Source organism: Salarias fasciatus, chromosome 11 (genome assembly GCF_902148845.1).
Source record: "Salarias fasciatus chromosome 11, fSalaFa1.1, whole genome shotgun sequence".
Taxonomy (NCBI): domain Eukaryota; kingdom Metazoa; phylum Chordata; class Actinopteri; order Blenniiformes; family Blenniidae; genus Salarias; species Salarias fasciatus.
In genome coordinates, this window is record NC_043755.1 from 14,404,219 (window position 1) to 14,424,461 (window position 20,243).

The 20,243-nt window shown below is 43.8% G+C and overlaps 1 protein-coding gene across 4 annotated transcripts in view; it reads right to left on the reverse strand.

The window, feature by feature from the left end:
• ptprub (protein tyrosine phosphatase receptor type Ub) overlaps positions 1-20,243 on the reverse strand; it is a 157,835-nt gene that overhangs the window by 20,179 nt on the left and 117,413 nt on the right. The window contains exons 13-20 of one of the 4 annotated variants that reach the window (XM_030102726.1): positions 17,747-17,783; positions 14,023-14,161; positions 13,032-13,055; positions 12,537-12,691; positions 11,859-12,046; positions 4,401-4,473; positions 4,194-4,270; positions 1,142-1,159 (exon numbers count right to left, since the gene is read on the reverse strand). In XM_030102726.1, coding sequence (XP_029958586.1) covers positions 1,142-1,159; positions 4,194-4,270; positions 4,401-4,473; positions 11,859-12,046; positions 12,537-12,691; positions 13,032-13,055; positions 14,023-14,161; positions 17,747-17,783 — 711 coding nt within the window. The remainder of the gene's footprint in view (positions 1-1,141; positions 1,160-4,193; positions 4,271-4,400; positions 4,474-11,858; positions 12,047-12,536; positions 12,692-13,031; positions 13,056-14,022; positions 14,162-17,746; positions 17,784-20,243) is intronic. The other 3 variants (XM_030102728.1, XM_030102727.1, XM_030102729.1) reach the window with 3 other exon arrangements.

Consider the following 20,243-nt stretch of genomic DNA (forward strand, 5'->3'; position numbering starts at 1 on the left):
AAGAAAAAAAGCAGCATTTGTTTGTCAGAAAACTTCCTTGTGAAGTTTTCCGCAAGTCAAACCCGCGGAACAAAGCCTGAGAAAGGGTTTGGCACGAACGCATGACACCAACATAAACAGCCCTTGATGGTGAAAGCACATCCATGTACGGAGAAGCTGCATATCAAAGAACGTGGCGATCTTTGATATAGATGACTGACATTTTCATACTGTGCGTATGGGATGAACATGAATGAACAATACGGTGTCAGCTGCATAACCTCGCAGGGAGTCAACACGACACACACCGCCTGGCTTTAAAGCACAAACACTTCAGCGAACGGTTGGAAGACAGTCTTCTTGAAAACGTGTACTTCCCAGCTAGACTTTCAAGGTAAAGGGAGCAGCTGTTTACTTCTATATGTGTATAGAAATACCACGTAGGAAGCTGTACTGATGTTCGGCTCATTGTCAGTTGAGGAGCAGCTGGAGGGATAATTGGCGCCGCAATTTCATGGCTTACATATCGGTGTGGAGTGCATGAAGGCAGGTCTGGAATAATCTCAATAGACTCTTCAAGCCCACCGGCTCTCATCAAGTCGGCACGAAGCGGCGACTCACATCCAGGGACTTTTTTTTTTTTTTTTTTTATCTCTTCTGCAGACGGCGTCCTCCTCGCACGCCGTTTTGAGCTGCGACCCCTCAGATAGTCGGGGCGGGGAACATGTTTGAAATGGAGATGGATGACCAGCGCTGTGAGGCCTGCTATCCACAATTCCTCAGGCCCCGGCCAAACTCTATCAGCAGGACATCGACGCCACCGCTCCTCCACTTAAATCGGTTGCCGTGGCAACAAAACTTTCTTTCTTTACCACTTGTGGGAGCTGACAAAGACAGGAGAGGAGGACACATCTCATTGTGTTCATCTGAAGTCATTAGCTAAAAGGGCATGTTTGTCTCCGCTTTTTCTTTTGTTGATTTGTCAAACGAGCACAAACCTGCAACACTCTGACCTTTGAGCATTTGTGGATAGAGGACAGCGGAAAGAGAAGAGAGGAGTCGGAAGAAGGGGGGGGGGGGGGGGGGGGGTGGGGGAGGGGGCGGGCAGGGGCAGCAAAAATAGTGCGATGGCAGGCAGAAAAACGAGCAGTGAAGTACTTACTTCCCTGTTAATCCGAATCTACAGGGTCCGAGGTCGAGGAAGTGGGGTGGGGCGTAGAAAAAGAAGACATATAGGCTAGTTAATGAAAGAAGCTTAATGAGTTTAGGTTTCAGAGAGGTGGGAGCTGGGGTGCTTGTGTGTGTGTGTGCGTGTGCGTGTGTGTGTACTGATGTCCATGTAGACACACTAGAGCTGCATGTACTTCATGAGTTTATGTCCTGAGGCTACTGGTTTCTGATCAGATCTGGTCGACTGGTAGCTTTCTTCTTAAAAATTAAAATTGCATGAATGTTTTTTTTTTTTTTTTTTTTTTTAGCTGTGTCTCACACTTACATAAGCCTCATAATTATGCCAGCATCCTTTTCATGGCCTGGTTGTAGACTGAGTCTACCTTCATGGTAATATAGGTACAAACTGGGGCTGTAAAGCAGCTCAGTCAATTTAGTATGAAGCCTCTGTGATAGATTTATGATGCACAGTTAAAAAAGAGACAAGAAACACGAGAAATCAAAGCCAGAGGTATTTTAGCTTTTAAAATGCGGCTTTCTTTTTCTAAGCCAAAGCTCAAATTGCCCAAAACGCATCTTAATCACTGAAATTTAGGAAATAAAATCAGGAGGGTGTTACTTTAGTTGTTGCTGATATCGCCACTGGCCAGTACCCTCGAGCTGAGCCTTCAAACTCCAAACCCTGAGATTTATTTTTCATGTTGATAAATAAATGTACTCAAAAAGCCGATTCCCCTCCCCCCCAGCACATTCTTCATTCAGGTGATCAGGTTGCATTCATGCCTCAACACCAGCCTCTACTGAGAAGAGGCGCTTGAGAAACATCACTTAAGGCAGTTTGACACACTGATATATATATATATATAAACACACTGCATGTGGTTGAGGTTTGTGACTACTGGATTGCTTTTCAATGATACTGAATTCATTACCGAGCAATAATTAACACTACACAGACTTCATAAAATATACATAACTATTTATAAAAGCTTCTCTCAGTCTACCTCCACACATCACCTCCATCTGCACCCAGAACGCAGCGATGATGCACTGTGATTATCCTCCACCAAGCAGACTCAGGTACAAATCACGGGTTATCAGACAAGGTCAGCGTCAGGCGGTTAAAGTTATATGTAAATAGTCATTCTCTGCCAGAAATCCACTTAAGCAAGGCACAACATTCAATTCCACATTGCTGTGTGAATGATGAGGCTTGAATACGTCTGTGAGTGCTTAGTGTTTTTCCTGTCTGCACTTAGAAAAGAGAAAATGCTGCATTGTTAACGTTTCAGTTAGATCTAATAGTTTTAATGTTGCAAGTCATCAGCGATGTGATCGATCAACTGTTCATATTCACACAAGGAACTGACCGCTGCTGCCATACTACCTAATTCAACAGTGCTAGCATGTCCTGCTAACTGTTGCACACATTAACTGTATGGAAAGTGTGTGTGTGTGTGTTTACATGATTTGTTTCGATCAGAATAATCTTTCAAAAGGAAATAACCAACGGTTTGCTAGCCATTAGTAAGAGGTGGGAGTAACTAAGTTTTGCACCTTTTCAATGGAACACGTCTGCAAGAAAGCAAATAGCTACGCAATAAGTGAGAGGAAAAAAGGAAATAAAGAGGTTTGTCCTTCTCCCCTTTGCTCTGGAAGCGCAATGCTGGTCCAGTGGGAGGAAAAACTTCTCCATTTAACCTCTGGTGAAATAATCACAGGCTGTCCAAATTGTGCTCCGATGTGGCTAAGTAGCTACAATCCAGCGTGCCGGGTCAGCCTTGTCAGAGAGTAACATCAGTGACACTGTAGTGGCGGCTGAGTGGTGTTTTCCCTCTAATGTCTGCAACCGCGGCGCCCTACACACTAATGGAGACCCTCAGAAAGACTACGGCCCAGCAGCAGGCCACCTTTCCAATGCCCTCTCATTGTAATGAGGCCTCTAAAAGCAACTGGTCTCTTTCTCTCTATAGAGAAATCAAAAAGAAAATTAGGGGGAAAAAAAAGAAGAAAAAAAACCTCTTCTTTGTCAAAAATTTTCATGTTAATTTGGACAAAATGGTGAATCATCCCAAAATCTGGCCAACACATGTATTTTTCATTTTCTGGATAAAAAAAGTCACTATTTCTTTTTTTAATGATATGTATATATACATATATAAAAAAGAGGACAGAAGCCAGTCTTCCAGCCTCTTATCAACCTCAAACAGAAGTGAGAGCACATCAAGCTGCCTCGACGTCTCACAGACGGCTGTATTTACTTTACAGCCTTCCCAATGAGAGACATGCAAAATAAATGGCGTGAGACAAAGAAATCATATCAGACTGCCAGAGTTCCCTCAACATCACTCAAACGAACTGCACAGCTGACAGATAATTCACCGGAGATGCCGAACGCAGACTGTCTGAGTCTGTCTCTGTGCGTTCCATAATTCCGTTCAGAAAACTTTCTTCTAATGCCCTCAGTAACATCTGGACAAGCCGTCGTGATTCCTAAATAAAACACAGCCTCCGGTCGCTTTCATGAATGAGAACACGCATGAATGAAACCGTGCGAGACACATCGGCGACATGTACATGTATTCTGTATGATCAGGGAGAATGCGGCAGCGGGCGCTGCACGTGTGTCGGCGGTTTGATGTGAACGGCGGAGGGGATCATCCCCTCCCGGAACATCCAGCGATCGGTTAATATCAATGATGTCTATTTAATTCACGGGGATTTGTATCATCTTACAGGAAGGTTCATCCCGTCTGCGGAGGCATTATATGCATTTATATTCCACTCGGTTTTAATGAAAGTGAGAGCAGTGGTAGTCGAGGTCAGGGATCCAGAGCAAAACTGACAACCATGACATCTGGCGAAACACTGCCGGGAAGGGTGTCTGATTGGATGAAAGCTTCCAGGTGAAAGTGGGGCAGCAGACTGGTGGGCTTACAGGAATGAGGGATGGACTGTGGCTTTGCGGGGTGTGAGATAGAGACTCGGCGGAGGCTATTTGTGTCCCATATCGAACGGAGGCAGAAAAACAGGATTAGACTCACATCAATGTAGTTTGCGTTAATGTAGTCAGAGTTGGGGTCTCCCAGGAGAGGGTGGAGCTTCACTCTGTGGCGGTCATCTGAGACAGATGAAAAGAAAAGAGCGCAGGGAGGTTCAAACACAAGCCAGGCGCAGCACTTTCTGCATTGTTGGGCTGATTTTTTTCTTTTTTTTTCTCCCACAGGATTAAATGCTTCATGATTACTTACATCCCAGCAAAGTGTCATGCCTGCTTTTGGTTTTGTCCTTCTTCTTTGTGCAGTCCCAGCCATCAAAGAAGCTCTGCAGAGATGAAAAAAAAAAAAAAACATACCTGTTGCACATTTAAGGAACTAGATTTCTCTGCGACCTCTTCAAAAATCCAAAGATAAACACAATCATGGTTTCAGTGCATCTTTTCCATTTCTTTTCTTTGTTAAAAAAAAAAGCATGTTTCATGGTTTGCATAAGATCAATCAGCACGTCTCTCACACACACTGAGGGCTTAGATAAAAAGCCGCTACCTCTTAGCGAGCGGGCTGGTGCTTTATGTGTGACACGTAATTACACAAAACAGCGCCGGGGGCTTCATAGACGCGTTCTCTGTTCACAGACCCCTCGTGAGTCATGAACCCCTGGCTGAAGCTATTTCCGTTTAAGCCCTCAGCACCCAAAAATTCTCGCTGGGTTTAACTTTTGACAGTATCAAGAAATAAATCCCATCAAATCCCCTCAGAATTCAATTTTGTCAGAGCTGAGGTGATATTGTTAAAACACAATGGTGAACCCAACAACCAGTAACTGCTATTATATCTGTGTGTGTGTGTGTGTGTGTGTGTGTGTGTGTACGCGTGGCTGCTGCTGCTGTTCTGTTACCTTCCATTAACTCTCAGAGCATTTTCACACTTGTCAGGTTTGGTCCAATTAGAACAAACCCCGGAGATCAGTCCAGGAACGGGAAACGTTTCCGCGGTAAAACCTCGGCGTACCGAGTTCATCTGAGAAGCACGTCTCACTCTGCTTCCAAAAAAACCCGCCGTTCAATGGATTCCTGAGTGCAGCGAAGGCCTCGCGTGCACAATGGATGCATTCCCGCTGCTATTTTGACACATTAACACGTTTTATAAGCTACCGGTGGGTTTGAGATGGGGAAATCACTGGCTGAACAGTCCAACATGCACTGCAGTGTGTTCATTGGAACACTCGGCGCTGCTGCTGAGGACATTTTGCAGAATATTTGTGCTTCAGTCCAATGGTAAAAATGCCAGTGTGCTAATATAGCAAACTGGACTAAACAGTACATTTTTTTCTGCTTTTCTGTCTGTTTCTTTTTAAATTCTGCTTTCCTAAAACATTAGAGTGAATCCAAACTTTGGTATGAATATATAGTTTGACAAAATCAGAAGATTTATTGTGTCCAGTCATCCAGTTCTGTTTTTCACTGATAGTTTTTAAACTTTATGCTCCAGCTTTTCAACACATCTGATTGAAATATATTTAAATGAATTAAAGTGTTTCTGAGAAGAGTTGCAAACAGAGAAAACCAAAGGGGAAAAATACTTTGAAAAATGTCAAAAATGTGTAGTTCAAGCCTACTTTGACACATTCGGTTTAACACTAAGTTATCTTTTCTTGTTTCAATTCAATGGAAACATAATCCTTTCCTTTTAACCTCGCATACATCAAGAGGTACATTGAGAGTGTCCTTGAATCTTTCATTTGATGAGTATTCTGCCAGTGGCTCTGAACAGGTACGTTTACACAAATAGAGATATATGAATAACTGAAATAGCTCCCGATGAGATGATCACAGAAAAACAGCAGCCCTTCATCCAAACTCCTCCACACACACATTATTTACCTGCAGTCAGACAACGTTCACTTCAACAAGATGAACTGATACTTCATGAAGTTTGAAGGGAACCTAGAATGTTTCTCTTTCTGAACATTTTTGGATTTCATATTATTTTATTTTAAAATTTTCAAATCAACTTACAATTCATTTAACTGAAAGCCTCTCACTGGAACCTGCCTCCGCCTACATGCTTTGTGAGAAAGGTTCTCTAAGTTTAAAGCTAATTGGTGAAGTTTCGCTCTGAATGTGTGAGTGGTGACACATTTGCTTTCCTTTTCAAAAGGCATTTATTTTCCATATTTTGTCCGGGCTGCAGTAGTTTTAATCACTATGCAGCAGGGATCATAGCTTATCCCTCCCTGCAGTCGAAATAATCAGACACAAAGGGGGGATATGTAGACCTGAGGAAAGGTTTACCTTACTCAGATCCCCCTCAGCAAACCCCCCCCTGGTTGACCACAACATTAAGGCTGTTTTCAGTTTCTCACGGCCTCCAGAATGTCTGAGCCTGGAAGCATGTTTATTGTTCTTTATCTGAATGACTGTTTCTATGTACAGCACCCTGATCACAGCACGGCGGGATGAAAGTGGAGAAGCCGTCTAGCGCTGGTACCGAGGACGTCTGCTTAGCATCTTCTGAGCCCCCGTCATCCGCCTGCCGGCGCGGACGCACCAGCAAGTGTTTACTCTCACAAGTTGTCGCACAAGTCACTTCGGGGGCCAAATTAAGCCTGCAAACAGCTCCTTCAGATCAGCCCACAAACACACACACACACACACACACGCAGACAGCCGCCGCAATCGACCCCCGGAGGTTTTCAGGAACTGGAGGGAATTTGGAGAAATTCTGCCCAAGTTCTACATGCTGAGCAGGGGGATTACAACGCAGTTCCCCCCACAGAGAAGCAGAAACCAGCCAAATCCTGCACGGGATTAGACCCTCCTCCTCCTCACTTTTTTCTTCTTCTCATCATGCACTCCTCCATTTCCCTCTGAATCTCTTGTTCTTGCCGCCTCCTTCAACAGATTCTCTCCGCCACCTCGCTCCCCGTCCACCTCTTCCCTCATTCTCTCGCTCTCGCTCCAGATATTTCCTGACACTAGACCTCTGTGTTTGCTTTGTCTCTCTGCTCCTTCCACTCCTCGGCCGGGTCCTCAGGAGAGAAGAGGGAAACGCGAAGGGGAAAAAACAGGAGAGAAAGGGTGAGAAGCAGGCAGAGGTAAAACAACACAGAGCAGAGGAGGATTGATTTGGCGAGGATCAATGGAGCGGGTGGGCGGAGGAGCTCACGTGAAGTGAATGAAGGAAATCATGACACTGATAACTGTTAATGTTATTTTATTTTACATGTTCAAGAAACGTGTTGAGTGGTTCTTCGCAATTTCATTTGTGTTCTCCTCACTTTCTCCCAGGTTCACTCAGTCGCTGTTCTCTACAGCATATAATTTTATCATGGCAGTTTTTATCCTGTCAATGAACTTTAAGTTTCTCAGCGATGACCCAGTTGTAGATAAAATCTAATCTAGTCAGGTGCCTGAAACGTTCTACATGAACCTTTTTTTTTTATCTTCCTCCAAGAAGACATTTGATCTACAAAGTACAAACACTGAATATTACTGTACAGTACTTTGGTTTTTTTTAGATATTTGTACTACAGAATGCATTTTTTTCATTTAATTCCATAAATTTAATCACAAAAATCTGACCTTTTAATCAGAATTGGCTTGTTAGATGTTTTAACCTCTACTGATTACAATGAAACACAAAGACAGACAATCACACACACTTACACTCGTGCCTATGGACAGTAGAACCATCAATTTAAAATGCATGTTTCATAACTATACTCAGAAAAAACTCAAGTTTCCAAACTCCAAGGCCACAACGTCCCACCTGGACTCAAAACCGAAGACATTCTTACTAGGAGGCAAGCGCTCTATAACCACTACACCACCTTAAAGAAAAAGATCTGAAAGATGATCTCTTCTTCAATCCTGTGCTTTTGGCCTTTTATTTAAGAGTTATTGAAGTATGGCCACAGTAACTGAACATCTACTGCTGTAACTAAACTTGGGATCCGTGTTCTTCGGATCGCCACGTTTCTTCATCCTCCCCAAAACTCAGCCTGAAGCTGGAAAGTGGCCTGATGAAAGTTTCCAGCTCGGCCGTAAAGTCGGGCTGTTGTTTACTCGTCAGGCCGTGCAGTGGGAATACGACCGTCGTGACAGCGGCTGCCTCACATACGAAGCCTCTTTACAACTCCCTGTAAATTCTTGATCAATGTTTTTTTTTTTTTTTACAGAGCGCAGGTATCCCTCGGGGAAATAAAAAACCTATACCTGGCGAGGGAACGTAATATGATACTCCTCATCATTTTCTTTCATAATGGAGAGAGACACTCCATCAAAACACATACTCTTAGCACAAAGAGGGAAAAAAAGAGAAAACACAAAGAGGTGTGTATTGATTTTTTGAGTGGAGTGTGTTTTGCCCGTGAGGGACACTTTAATGATTGTACAAGCAGCGTTTCAGAGGGGGAAACCGTGAACCAAAGACAAAAGATGTTTTCTCTTCTCCATGAATGCCACAGGCCGTGGGTGACGGAGATGGACTCCTCCCCGGGGTTTCAGTTCGACCGCTCTGCCGGGGGGGGGGGTCCGTCCAGAGACCCGGGGCCTTCGTTACGTACCCCGACTCTCATAACGAGGCAGGAGGGGGATGAGCTATGTCCAGCAAGAGAAACATGTCTTATGGTTCGGTCAGGGACTAAACTCCCACGGCGAACTGGTGCAAAAAAAAAAAAAAAAAAACAGCGAAAAACTCAGGCCTTTACCTACCAGCTTGGCTGCAGTTAACATAAAAATCCACCGAGACTCAGGAAAATTGTTCGAGACTGCAACAAAAAGCATTAAATGTTTGCTGCGATGCTTTGTTATGCCCTCCTGCCTGTGTTTTAAGAAACCAAGCAGCTTTTCGTTAAACTATGAACCCAGAGGAGGAGAAAGGACGGAAGAGAAAACTCTGAACACAGAACAGAACACAGAACTGTCAGGGGTCAGTGTATAGATTCTTCTCTTCTTAGACTCTTCACATATTATAACTATATTCAATGTTTTGTGAAGTCTCACTGCCTCATGGAATAAGTTAATCTCTGAAAAAACCTGAATTCTGCCGAATCTGCAGTGTTTTTAAAAATCGACTAATGCCTGGCCACAGTGACTTTGACCTTTAACCAATGTCTAAAAATGAAAAATCCCAGCAAAGTGGTGAGAAACAGTTATGATTACTGTTCATTTTCAGGGGGTATATGATTGAACATGAATCCATATAAGTAGAGAATTCATCAAACAACGAACGAGTCTCTTCTCATCACAGAGACTGGCGTGGCGTTCATCCCTACACGCCACACAGAGCAAAAAGAAACATGTCGCCCAGCGCATGCTGCTCACTGATGTGCTTCTAAGGTTTGTCTGGACAACAATGGAGTTCTGAGACTGAGCTGTGGATACAAATCCAACATCTATCATCGGGATCAATACATTGTGAGTTTGGCTTCTTTTTTTTTCTTTTTTTTTTTTCCAATATGCTCTTAAAAGCTTCAGTTCAGTCCTTATGGAGTTTCTCCAGACCTCTGCGGTGAGATGTACTCCAACTTCTCACCTCCAAATGTCAGTCTGATATTTTCTCAGCACCAGTGTTTGAAACTGAGACGGCCGAAAACTAAACCTTGAGTCCACATCGAGAGAAAAGCACACGGATGGTAGGAGCATTTCTACCAGGTATTCTTTCTGTCCCTCGATAGTTAGGGAGATGTAAATACTGAAGCTGCCATGAAGGCTGACAAATACTCGACGGGTTGAAGTTAGATCCCAAAACCCGACTGAGCTCATCATTTCCTCTGCTTCTTCAACCTTCTGTCCCAGACGCTTCATTCTTCTTCGTGCGAGAGACGGTTAACCTCATCAGGCCCGCCGCCGCCACAGAGGTCCTCCGCCGGCCCAAACGAGGATGATTTATTCGCACGCGCGTGATCCAGATGCCTTTTCAACCTTGGTAATTAATTTCGGAGGGTGGCGAGGAGGGCGCGTCGCTGATGCGAGATTGATGGCCGCCCGCTCCTCTCACGAGAGCCGCGCCGGCTAACAAGACGCCTGAAAGTTCACGGCTTTCCGCAACACGTACACCGGCCGTCTCACCACCGACTAACGCCCCAGAAACATAAACAGATGAGTCAATTTAAGGCGCTTTATTAATACATCATAAGCTGACCTTCAGCGTTTGTTTTCCACGCCACCGTCACAGTGACTGAACCGCCGCTCTGAAGCCAGGACGGAATCTGCTTTATGACTCTCCTTATTAACATTGCTCATATTCCACCAGGTATATAAACTCCCGTCTCTCCTGTCTCTTTGAGCAAAGACCCTGGAGCAGCAACAAGGTTTATAATTAAGAGCAGTCACGCCTGCAGAGGGAGGAATTGGGGTAGATTTAAGGACATGTTTGAGACAAAATGAGTTTCTGCTGGCATAGGTGGGCCTGGAAAACCTTACTGTACGATTTATAGTGTAAAACCGGATACATGTGTTAATGCAAGGATTAGTAAAGTCAGTTTCAGCTTCTACTCAAAAAAAAATAGGAGTCAAAAAAAAAAGAAAAAACAGTGTTGCTGTCTCCTTTTTCAACGACACTTCAGAGGCGTTTCACACTTTTTTCCACACAAAGTCCTTTTGTCACGACAGTTTCAGCATTTTTCACAGCAACTGCTCACAAACTTCAGAAACCAAAATGACTTTTCCACCACATGCAGTAAATTGCACCGGCAGCCTTGGCACAGAAATGCACTGAAAACACTGAGGAGGCTCCTCGTACCTGAAGGTAGCGGGGCAGCGGCGAATTCTCAGCATAAAAGGTAAAGTTAAGAAGTTCGGTGAATCTCACTACTTTTTAGAAGGCACTGCAGCCTTGTGAAATACTTTGTGTATAATGACAAAGAGAGAGGAAAAAAAACGGGTTAAGCGCACACTGTGCCTTGAGTTTGGTTAAGATCTCCAAGCATTTCAAGCAATGCTTTTCCTGCCGCAGAGAAGTTATAGTCCAAACATAACAATTGTGATTCATTTGGACACAATTTTCACAAACATGTATCTTGACAAGTTCAGCTATCAATATTTATCACTCCATATGACTGACAAGTGTAAATGTGTCAGAGCATCACCGATGAACAGTCTCATCTGAAAAACAGGCATCTTTGGCAATTTGTATCCAGATTTTCCCTCCACAGTCTGGATTTCCTGAATTTGCCAGTGTAACATAACGCAGAACTGAAACAGTAGAAAACACGTGGCTTCATTTAAAAAAAAAAACACACACACACAGGGGGATATTTTCTGTTTGTAGTGTAACACTGAGGTGAGAGGATTCCAACGCTGTGTTTGGCAGAATTAAGTAGAAATAAAAAACACACACACAAATGAAAAGAAAGGCAAAAAAAATAAAAGGAGAATCAAAGTAAGAGCTGAAAAAAATCCTCCAACTGTGTTGTTGAATTATGTATATCACTGCTGTTCATGTCCTTGCCTCTGGTTCTCTTACTTGTTATATGTTAAGAGCGAATGGCCTAATTACAGTAACATCCTGCTCGATTTAAAAAGGAAGTTGCTTCTTAAGAACACGACCGTTTGAATGCAAACCTTTTAAAAACGCTGTTCTTTGGATGAAGGCTGTCATAACGGAAGGCAGCAGCAGCAGCAGCAGCAGCAGCAGCCGTCACTCTGCCGACGTCTCCTCGTGTCAGAGTTTAGGAAAAAGAGCGTAGCGGCGTGTTTTTTTCACCTCATACTCCTGCTTGAAGCCGTAGCCCTCGGCCGTCTTCATCTGGTTGATGTGCTGCAGGAGGTCGGCCACCCGGACGGCGGGGTGGAGCTGCCCCGTGTGGTACGGCGACCCCTTCCGTCCACACTGGTGCCTCGGCGATCCTCCCAGCAGGCTGCTGGCCTCGTTCACCGAGCTCCGGGCGTCACCTGAACCACACACACACACACACACACACACACACAAACGGTCTCAGTGGGTTCCGTGTGTTAGCATGAAGAGCAACACATAAAGGGAATTCTTTGCTTGCAAATATTGACGTACAGTAATTGTGCATTTACAACAGGCGTGCACGCTGAAAAGTGGAAAGAGGCCGGGATCAGCTGCGAGTAAACACATTTGTCTCTCTTTCTCCATGATACAGTCAATACTGGAAACTAGATAAGGATGAAATGCACCGACGAGAGTCTCATATTTCTGATTTGATCAAATATTTTTGCTTCACGCGCACAGCTGTCTGTTTTTTGCAATCTTGCGAGGCACTTAGTGTATCAACAGCTGAGGGTGACTCTCACTGACAAATATCCGTCATGACGGAGGATAACTATCAGTGGAAATGACTGATGCATTTATGGGGGGAAATAAGTGACAGCCAGTGAGATTGCGGCGTGAGGGATGGCGTTTGCGCGTCTGTCTTACTGCGCGTTCCACACGTGTGCGCGTCCATGAAGGAGAGGGCCATCCTCTCGTCCTCCTGCAGCGTGCTCTGGTCGGTGAAGCTGCGCTCCATGGAGCCCATGTGACTCTTCTCCTGCCGGTAGGTAATGGGCGTCTTATTCATGTTCACCGGCTTACTGTGAGCAGATTTAAAAGAGAAAAGGAGACAGAAGAGCGATTGATGTGGAGGAGCTTATTGTAGACCGACACAGAAAGAAAAAAAGAAAAAGAGACAAAAGTATAATTTTATGTTCAGTTCTTGTCATCATACTGGTAGCTTGAAAGGTCAGGGTTAGTTAAATTGAGAAAAAAAATATATGAGAAATTACAGCTACAGTGGGAAATAAGAAAAGCAATATAAACGGATCAGGTGCTTTATTGTTTCTCTCTGAGTGCTTCGTGATTGACAGCCAGAGCGAAAGCATGTCGACGGTGGATCACAATACGATGGAAAAGCAAGGAGGCGGAGTCACTTACGGATAATAAGAGTAGTAGTCCCTTCTGGCAGAGCGGAGAAGAAGAGGGAAGAAAAAAAAAAATCAAGAAAAAGAAGAGATGTAAGATGAAAGCAATGTCAGCCGACGGGAGAATGCATTGATTACTGTGAAAATGAGAAGCATCCAGTCATGAGCCGAGCCGTGCAGGCGGCCATGTGACACATGCAGGCGAATCAAGCAGGTGCTGACAGACCGAACCGCAGCGGGGGAAAAAAAAAAAAGTGCGTTTCTTTCAATCGGATATGTCTCCGCGGTACACTTCAAGGACCGGGACACGTGGCTTCCCGTCACAGCAAATTTAGCAATCAATTCTGTAAGACTGAAATTCACGGCGGCTCAGGAGGAGGAGGCCGCGCTAATGTGCAGCCGAGGTGATTTTCACGATCAACATTATTCAATATTACCGCGGACTCCGTGTCAGCAATTTAAATGATGATTGCTGGAGCTCTGAATAACCTCCCGTTTGGCGTGTCGGGGTCTTCAGGTGTTAATATGTCTTCTTTAAGCGAGGCGGGTTAAGCCTGATTTCAGACTCCAGCTGCAGAGCCAGAGGTGCAGATGATTTACTGTAGACCTGAGAGATCACCGGCTAATAATCTCTAAAAGCACACCTTTTCCCTCCCAATTACCATCTCATTTAAGGGTCAGGCCTCCGCTTGGTGCGCGTAATTAAGTGGCTAATTGAATTGCATCCGCCTTTAATTAAATACTTCACACTCAGGCGGGCTCTGCAGATGAGATTTGTTTGGTCCCTCCGGTGCGCCATCGGAAAGGGAAAACAACGCCACGCTGACGGTCGGTCCGAGTTCCACCTTAGAGAAGCTTGACCTTTTTGAAAGTTCAGCAAAGATATTAAAAAAAGAAAACTGATTCCCAAACAAAACACAGAGTGAAAAACAGCGCGGGAGATGCGGCGTGATTGTGCAAAATGAGGCATGTTTGGTGTGCGGCGGCCAACGGGAGGCGTTTACCCTTTCTTGATGATGATGATGACGGCTCCCAGCAGGAGGATGAGGACCACCAGGCCTCCGGCACACACGCCCAGGATCAGCCCCATCTCCTCCGAGTGCTGGGACACTTCCAGGGCCTTGCGATGGTCTTTGCAGGCAGCTAGAATAAAAGGAGACACATTTGTTTTTCTGTACTTCCTGGTATTTCATACAGAAAGGAGAACATTACGAAGACCTGTCTGTTATGGTGTAGGGCCGCTTTTTACTCCATCAATTAAAGATAGCTGAAGGTGTGTTGTGGTTTCTGTCACCAAAATGTCTGCAGTATCTGATCACTCATCCACCACTCAGACTGGGATTAACCCCTTAAAAAAACCACACTGTTTCCGAGATCCTCTGATCATTTATCCATCCCTATCCTCATCAAACCATTTCCACCTTGTCTATTTTTCCTGCTTTTACCACATCAACTTTCAGAACGATATGTTCGCTTGCCGCCCACCGGATCCCACCCACTAACAAGAGCTGCTATGAATACAAAACCACTTTTATCTACTTCACTCCATGAGATCAATACACATACTCACACACAAGCACATACACAAAGAGCAGGAGAAAGAGCAATGCATTCATCACTCCAGCCAACTGAACTGAGGCCGTAAACTACCGCAACCATCCAACTATAGAATTCAGTTTCTTGTGTCCATCACTTTGACTTACATTAGCTGACTCTAAAATGCTGCTTAAATAAAGATTCAAAGGATAAAACTGGATAAAGATTTATTGATTGAACGTTATTTTTTCAAACAGTGGGAATGAGACCTGTAAATAAAGCATTAATGAACACGCTGGCGGTCAAATACAGAAGATGACCATTTCAAATGTAATGATTGTTGAGATAAGAGAGTTATTTCAGACCGATCACATTTATGTTCATTGGTACTACTGATATTGTTTTGTGAAAATACCCAAATTGCTGTGAATCGGTGTAGAAAAACACAATATTCACACGAGTGGAAACTGATTTGCTCCCTTTCCATCAGCCTCTTTGCAAAGGGGGCACCTGTACTTTGTTCTTCCATCTATTTCACATCTTACAGTCATCCGGTGATAATAGCAATAAACCGAAGCCTTGCGATTGTAATTATACATCTTTACGCTGCGATACGTCCACTGAAGCTTTCATTTGCATTTCCAATCAATAATGAATGAGCTGCTTTATTTTTTCCTCATCGGATCTGTCCACACAGACACAGTATAATCTCAAGGTGCCCTGGCGTCTGTGGGCTCCTGGAAAGGTCGTTATCATAATAGCAGGTTATTCATTTCTCTGGCATATAAAGCTTCATACTTATGTAAATGGTGCTGAGCAGCAGGGCTTTCTTTGTCTTGTTCTCGGGGCCCACTGATCTAGTTTTTTTTTTTTTTTTTTTTTCCTTTCTGTGTGTGTCAGCTTGTCCTCCAGGCCTTGACAGCCCTGAAACCAGCCTATCTGAGCCTATTGAAACAGCACAAACTATCTGGAGTGCGGGAGAAAGTCAGAGGCAGCCTGGGGATAGAGCTCTATCTCGCAGCCTGCTGGGGGAAAATGGGGCAGGGGAAGCGAAGGGAAGAGGCAAAGATCTGCAGCCACGGGCTCCTTCACCACCCTCATCTCAAATTAAGATGAAAGTTTACACCATCACTTCATTATTTAGCGGGATTTTGATAAGGGTCTGGCATGTATAGCTACTGAAAAACAGTCAACATACTCTGATTTTTTTTTTCTGAAACGGCTTTGGACATTGCTTCTGTGTTGGTTTTTTGCACCATGTTGTTCCAAAAGTGTGGCATTGCTCTGTGATGTTTACAGACGCCGCGTCTGACAGGTATATTCTAGATGCCAGCTGTGGTAGGAGAGGGTTTACTGTGAATCAAAGATGCTTTTGTGTGTGTGTGTGTGTGTGTGTGTGTGTGTGGTTTCCACTCACACAAAGAGGACACACTATCATCCAAAAATACTTCTGAGTCTCTGAGCTAGTATATCTGAAAATAACAAAAGACTTCAGGGAGGAGTTCCATTCTTAAAAAAGAAGAAGAAGAACAAGAAGAAGAAAAAAACCTTTCTCAGTCACATAGTGAGAGCACTCCTCTACTTTACATTGTGACTTCATTTTAAATTACATCCAAGTGAGATACAGGGGCACTTTATGCTGGAGAGAAATGCAGATGAGGAGGTGAAAAATCAATTTCGCTTTTCTGACATTTTGGACAGATAAGGCGGTTTTGCCACATTTAGCCTTGGAATTTCTATTAAGCCAAACACGAGCATGAAATAGATTTCCACATGAATCCATACACCTGCCAGCTGCCCGATGGTGGAAATTGGCACTTAGAGGAGAAATAGAAGTCTATTGTTGTGTTGAGCCTGCCAGAGGATCCTTAATTAAACTGTCACCTGGAAGTTGAAATGTAATCTCCAGCTTTGTTATCCAAGCCAGAATCATTTGCTTCCACTTTGCTTGTGATGGGCTGCCTGATAATAACAGCTTAGCGCCCGCTGATGCAGAGTCTATGTTAATGGTGGAGGGATCGCGGAGATCACAAACAGCTACAGAAAACCTCTGACCTGTCGCACCTTGAAATTGAAAATCACACCTCTTTTCCCATTGATTTGTATTTCAGGCGCTATTTTCTGCAGATACAGGAGGCGGTGTGAAGCTGCGTACTCTAGTCCTCTCTTTTCTTGTATGTTCTATACTAATTTCACTATTAATACTTTACTCTTTCAAGCTCATTTTTATCCTTATTGTTTTAAGCTACTGGATCTGCAGCGAGCGTCTCTTTTATTCTTTCTTTGCTTAGTGTCAAAGCAAGGAGGCGAGCGAGCGAGCGTAAAGTCCATTGCTGTAAGAAAGCATAATTAATCAATGCCTGAGCGGGCTGTGCATGGCAGATGGAGTGAGAAGCTGAGCCGAAGCGGCTGGCCTTGCCTTTTGGCTTTATGCTTGAGGAGAGCCTCATCTATTTCGTTATTCGCTCACAAAAAGAGGCCTTCGCCAAAAAAAAAAAAAAAGACGCCCCGCCAAGTCAATTTACTTGCAAGGCTCCGCTTACTGTTGCGGCGCTATGATAACTATAAATACATGACTTTTATTCACCATGATCTGACAGTGCGCTATAGGAGAGAGGCTCTCCTGCCACCGAGACTTAGAGTCAATTTCTTTGCCCTTTTCATGTCCCTTTGAATCCGAAAGCTGAGGTACGGCGGAGGAGGCGGCGGCGGCGGAGGCGGGGCCGGGCTTTCTCATACTGATAGGTCAAGGTATCTCCATCTGGGAGTTTTGATCTGGAGAACCCTTCTGGACAGCAGCGGGGTCAAAGCCCTCAGATGTAGCCGTCTGGCGGGGAACAAAGAGACTGTCTTTGATACAGTGCGTCTCGCTGTCTGCCCCCAAACAAACAGGATGAAAGCCTGACCTCCCGTCCCTTTCTGCCTGTTGCCCTTTTTCCTCCGCAGAACAACCAGGGACGACGGGAGAAAAGAAATATGTCCACATCCTCACCTCTGAACCCGAGACAGAGGCTGAACAACGGCGAAGTGGAAGAGTGAAATAAGCCATAGCATCCTAGATACGTTCTTATTTTCCTCTGTGTCTCATCTAATGAGAGAGCGCATGGTATTGCGAAGAGTTCAGAGATGATGTAGGGAAATTTATTCAAGCTCACAATGTTGGCAGGAGGAGAAATATTCATGTTGAATTACCTTTCCGAGCGATGCGGATGCAGTTTATTCTGGATTCCTGAAAGAGAACCAAAACACAGACATCAGAGGGAAAAGTGTCACTTTGCATTTTCCATAACAGAGATGTGATAAAAAAAACAAGAGAATTGTGTCAAATGCTAACCTGAGACACACAAACACACACGTGTGCTAAAAATACAATTACAACTAATAAAAATGAATGAAAGAATAAGAAAACATGGTATTTGTTCCCCAAATAAACTGTAAAGGAACTCCCCTACCGACGGCTTTTAGCGTCAAATCAGAAATTCAAACGACTCCAGATGAGCGGCTCATAACGCGCGCCGCGGCAAAGACAAGGATAAGGTACAAGAAAAATGATTTGGTGGAAAAAGACAAATTACCTCTGAGTTCTGACTTCTACTGACAACATGGGAGGGGGGGGGGGGAAGAAAATCTCAAATCTGAGAGCTGTGGTGAAGTGTATGAGAAGGAGATTACAAATTCTCGCTGAAGGAGAAAAGATGCGAGTTGAAAGGGAGAGCGCATAATTAAGAGGAGGGTTTCTAACCAGTGCACCGATATAAAACAGAATTAATTTTATTCAAATTTCGGCTGATGACATCTCGGCGTTATGAAAAGGACCTTTGTCAAACAGCTGAAATGAGATCGAGGACTGTGATCCAATTCCATCCTGCCGCCTCATGGAGGTGATCTATGATCAAATTAAGGATTACACATTCTGATACAGGCATCAGCATCCCGCCCCATTCTGAAATGAGTAATAAGCACTTTTGTTTTTAATCCAGATAACTTAGCTCATTTTAGACTAAAGAGGTTCCTAACTGGAAACAGTCAGATCTGAATAGAAGAAACTTGGCTGCAGACAAACATGTCATGTTTCAGATGCACTAACTTCCTCAAATCGAGGTACATATGACCAATCTCACCGATGGTTGCCAGGGAAAAAAAATTATAGAGATCTTAATACGTACAAGCTACATGAAGAGTCCATGGTTTGATCAGTTGTGGCTAATTTTGCTTTCAATACAAACAGGTAAGAAAGACTAAGAATTATCGGCAATATTTCAGGAAAACTTCAGGAAAAACTCCTTTAATCGCTGCATTTTTCCTGCTAAAGCTTCCTGACGCCCCCCAGAGGATTCATGCTCCACACAGTGGGAAGCACTGCCGCATCGAGCGATTCCCACATTCACAACCACGACAGCTAATATCATAGTTTCATAACAGAGATATAAATGAGTTATTGAGAGGTACACATTTTAGCTTTCCTGAGGAAGGAAGGTCTGAAACGCTTCATGCTTAGTGTGGCCACTGCAACACTTTTTAATGCTCTGCATTCTTAGTTAAACACATTCAATGCTGACTATTGCTACAAAGCAACAAAGTAGAGCTAAACTGATGGAAACGTCAGCGTGTGTGAAGCCATTTGATCTTCAATAGCCCTGGATTACATATAACCGCTTTATCAAGAAAACTGCTATGTGGAGCATTATTTGCTGGAGCTGTGTTGAAGTTCTTGCTGTAATACATTTTAAATGGAGAGTAATATCCGTGTGACACAGTCTCCACAGCATGATTGAGTTTATTTCAATATCTACTGATTTTTCCATTTGTTTTAATTAAAAATCATTAATCAAATTATTCAAAAGTGCAACCTTTGTTTATTTCAGCTGTGCGTGTCTGGGGAAATGCTGACTTGTGACTTTGAGCTTCCCGGGGACTCATTCAATTACAGGAAACATTTTCTTCAAAAAAAAAAAGAAAAAAAAAAAAAAAGAAAAAGAAAAAGCTGAATCATCTGAATCTGACGCCTTTATGAAAAAAGCATTTGAAATCATTCAAACATTTAATCATTACAAGCTTCGGCAAAATAAGACAAACACATTTACAACTGTTCACTGCAGATGATGAAGAAAAAAAAATAGGCTCTTTTGAAGGCTGATCTGTAACCTGCATGTCTATAACAGCGAGTACCAGCTCAGCACAAGAGCTAATTGCGAAGCTGCAGACTGTGGATGTGAGGGGAGTCGGTCACGCTAGAGGGGCTGTTTTGTTCCTGGAAGCTCCAGATCCATAACACTAATGCGCACAAACACACACTGTGAATTACAGAGGGCGTATTGAGCATGGCTGCTCTGCTTTTTATCTCTGTGGATCCAAAAAAAGTGGAGATAAACGACCATTTTGGAGACTGACTGACCTTGTGGTTCTCCTCAGGTTATTCACGCTTTAACACTTAGATGAATATGTATGAAGCCACAACATGTTACATGTGTTTAAAGCTTCTGTGATGGTTTGTTGGTGATCGCAGGATTAGCGGCGCTGGAAAACATTACATCAATGAGAATATCCCACATGGATAAAGCCCTTTGAGTGTGCGTCTGTGTGTGTGTGTTTTGACACAGAGATCTCGGTCCAGATGTAACAAATGGCTCCGCCGTGCCCCACGATGCTCCAGTCTGTGCTCGCAGTCTTTCAAGTGCCTCTTTAGATG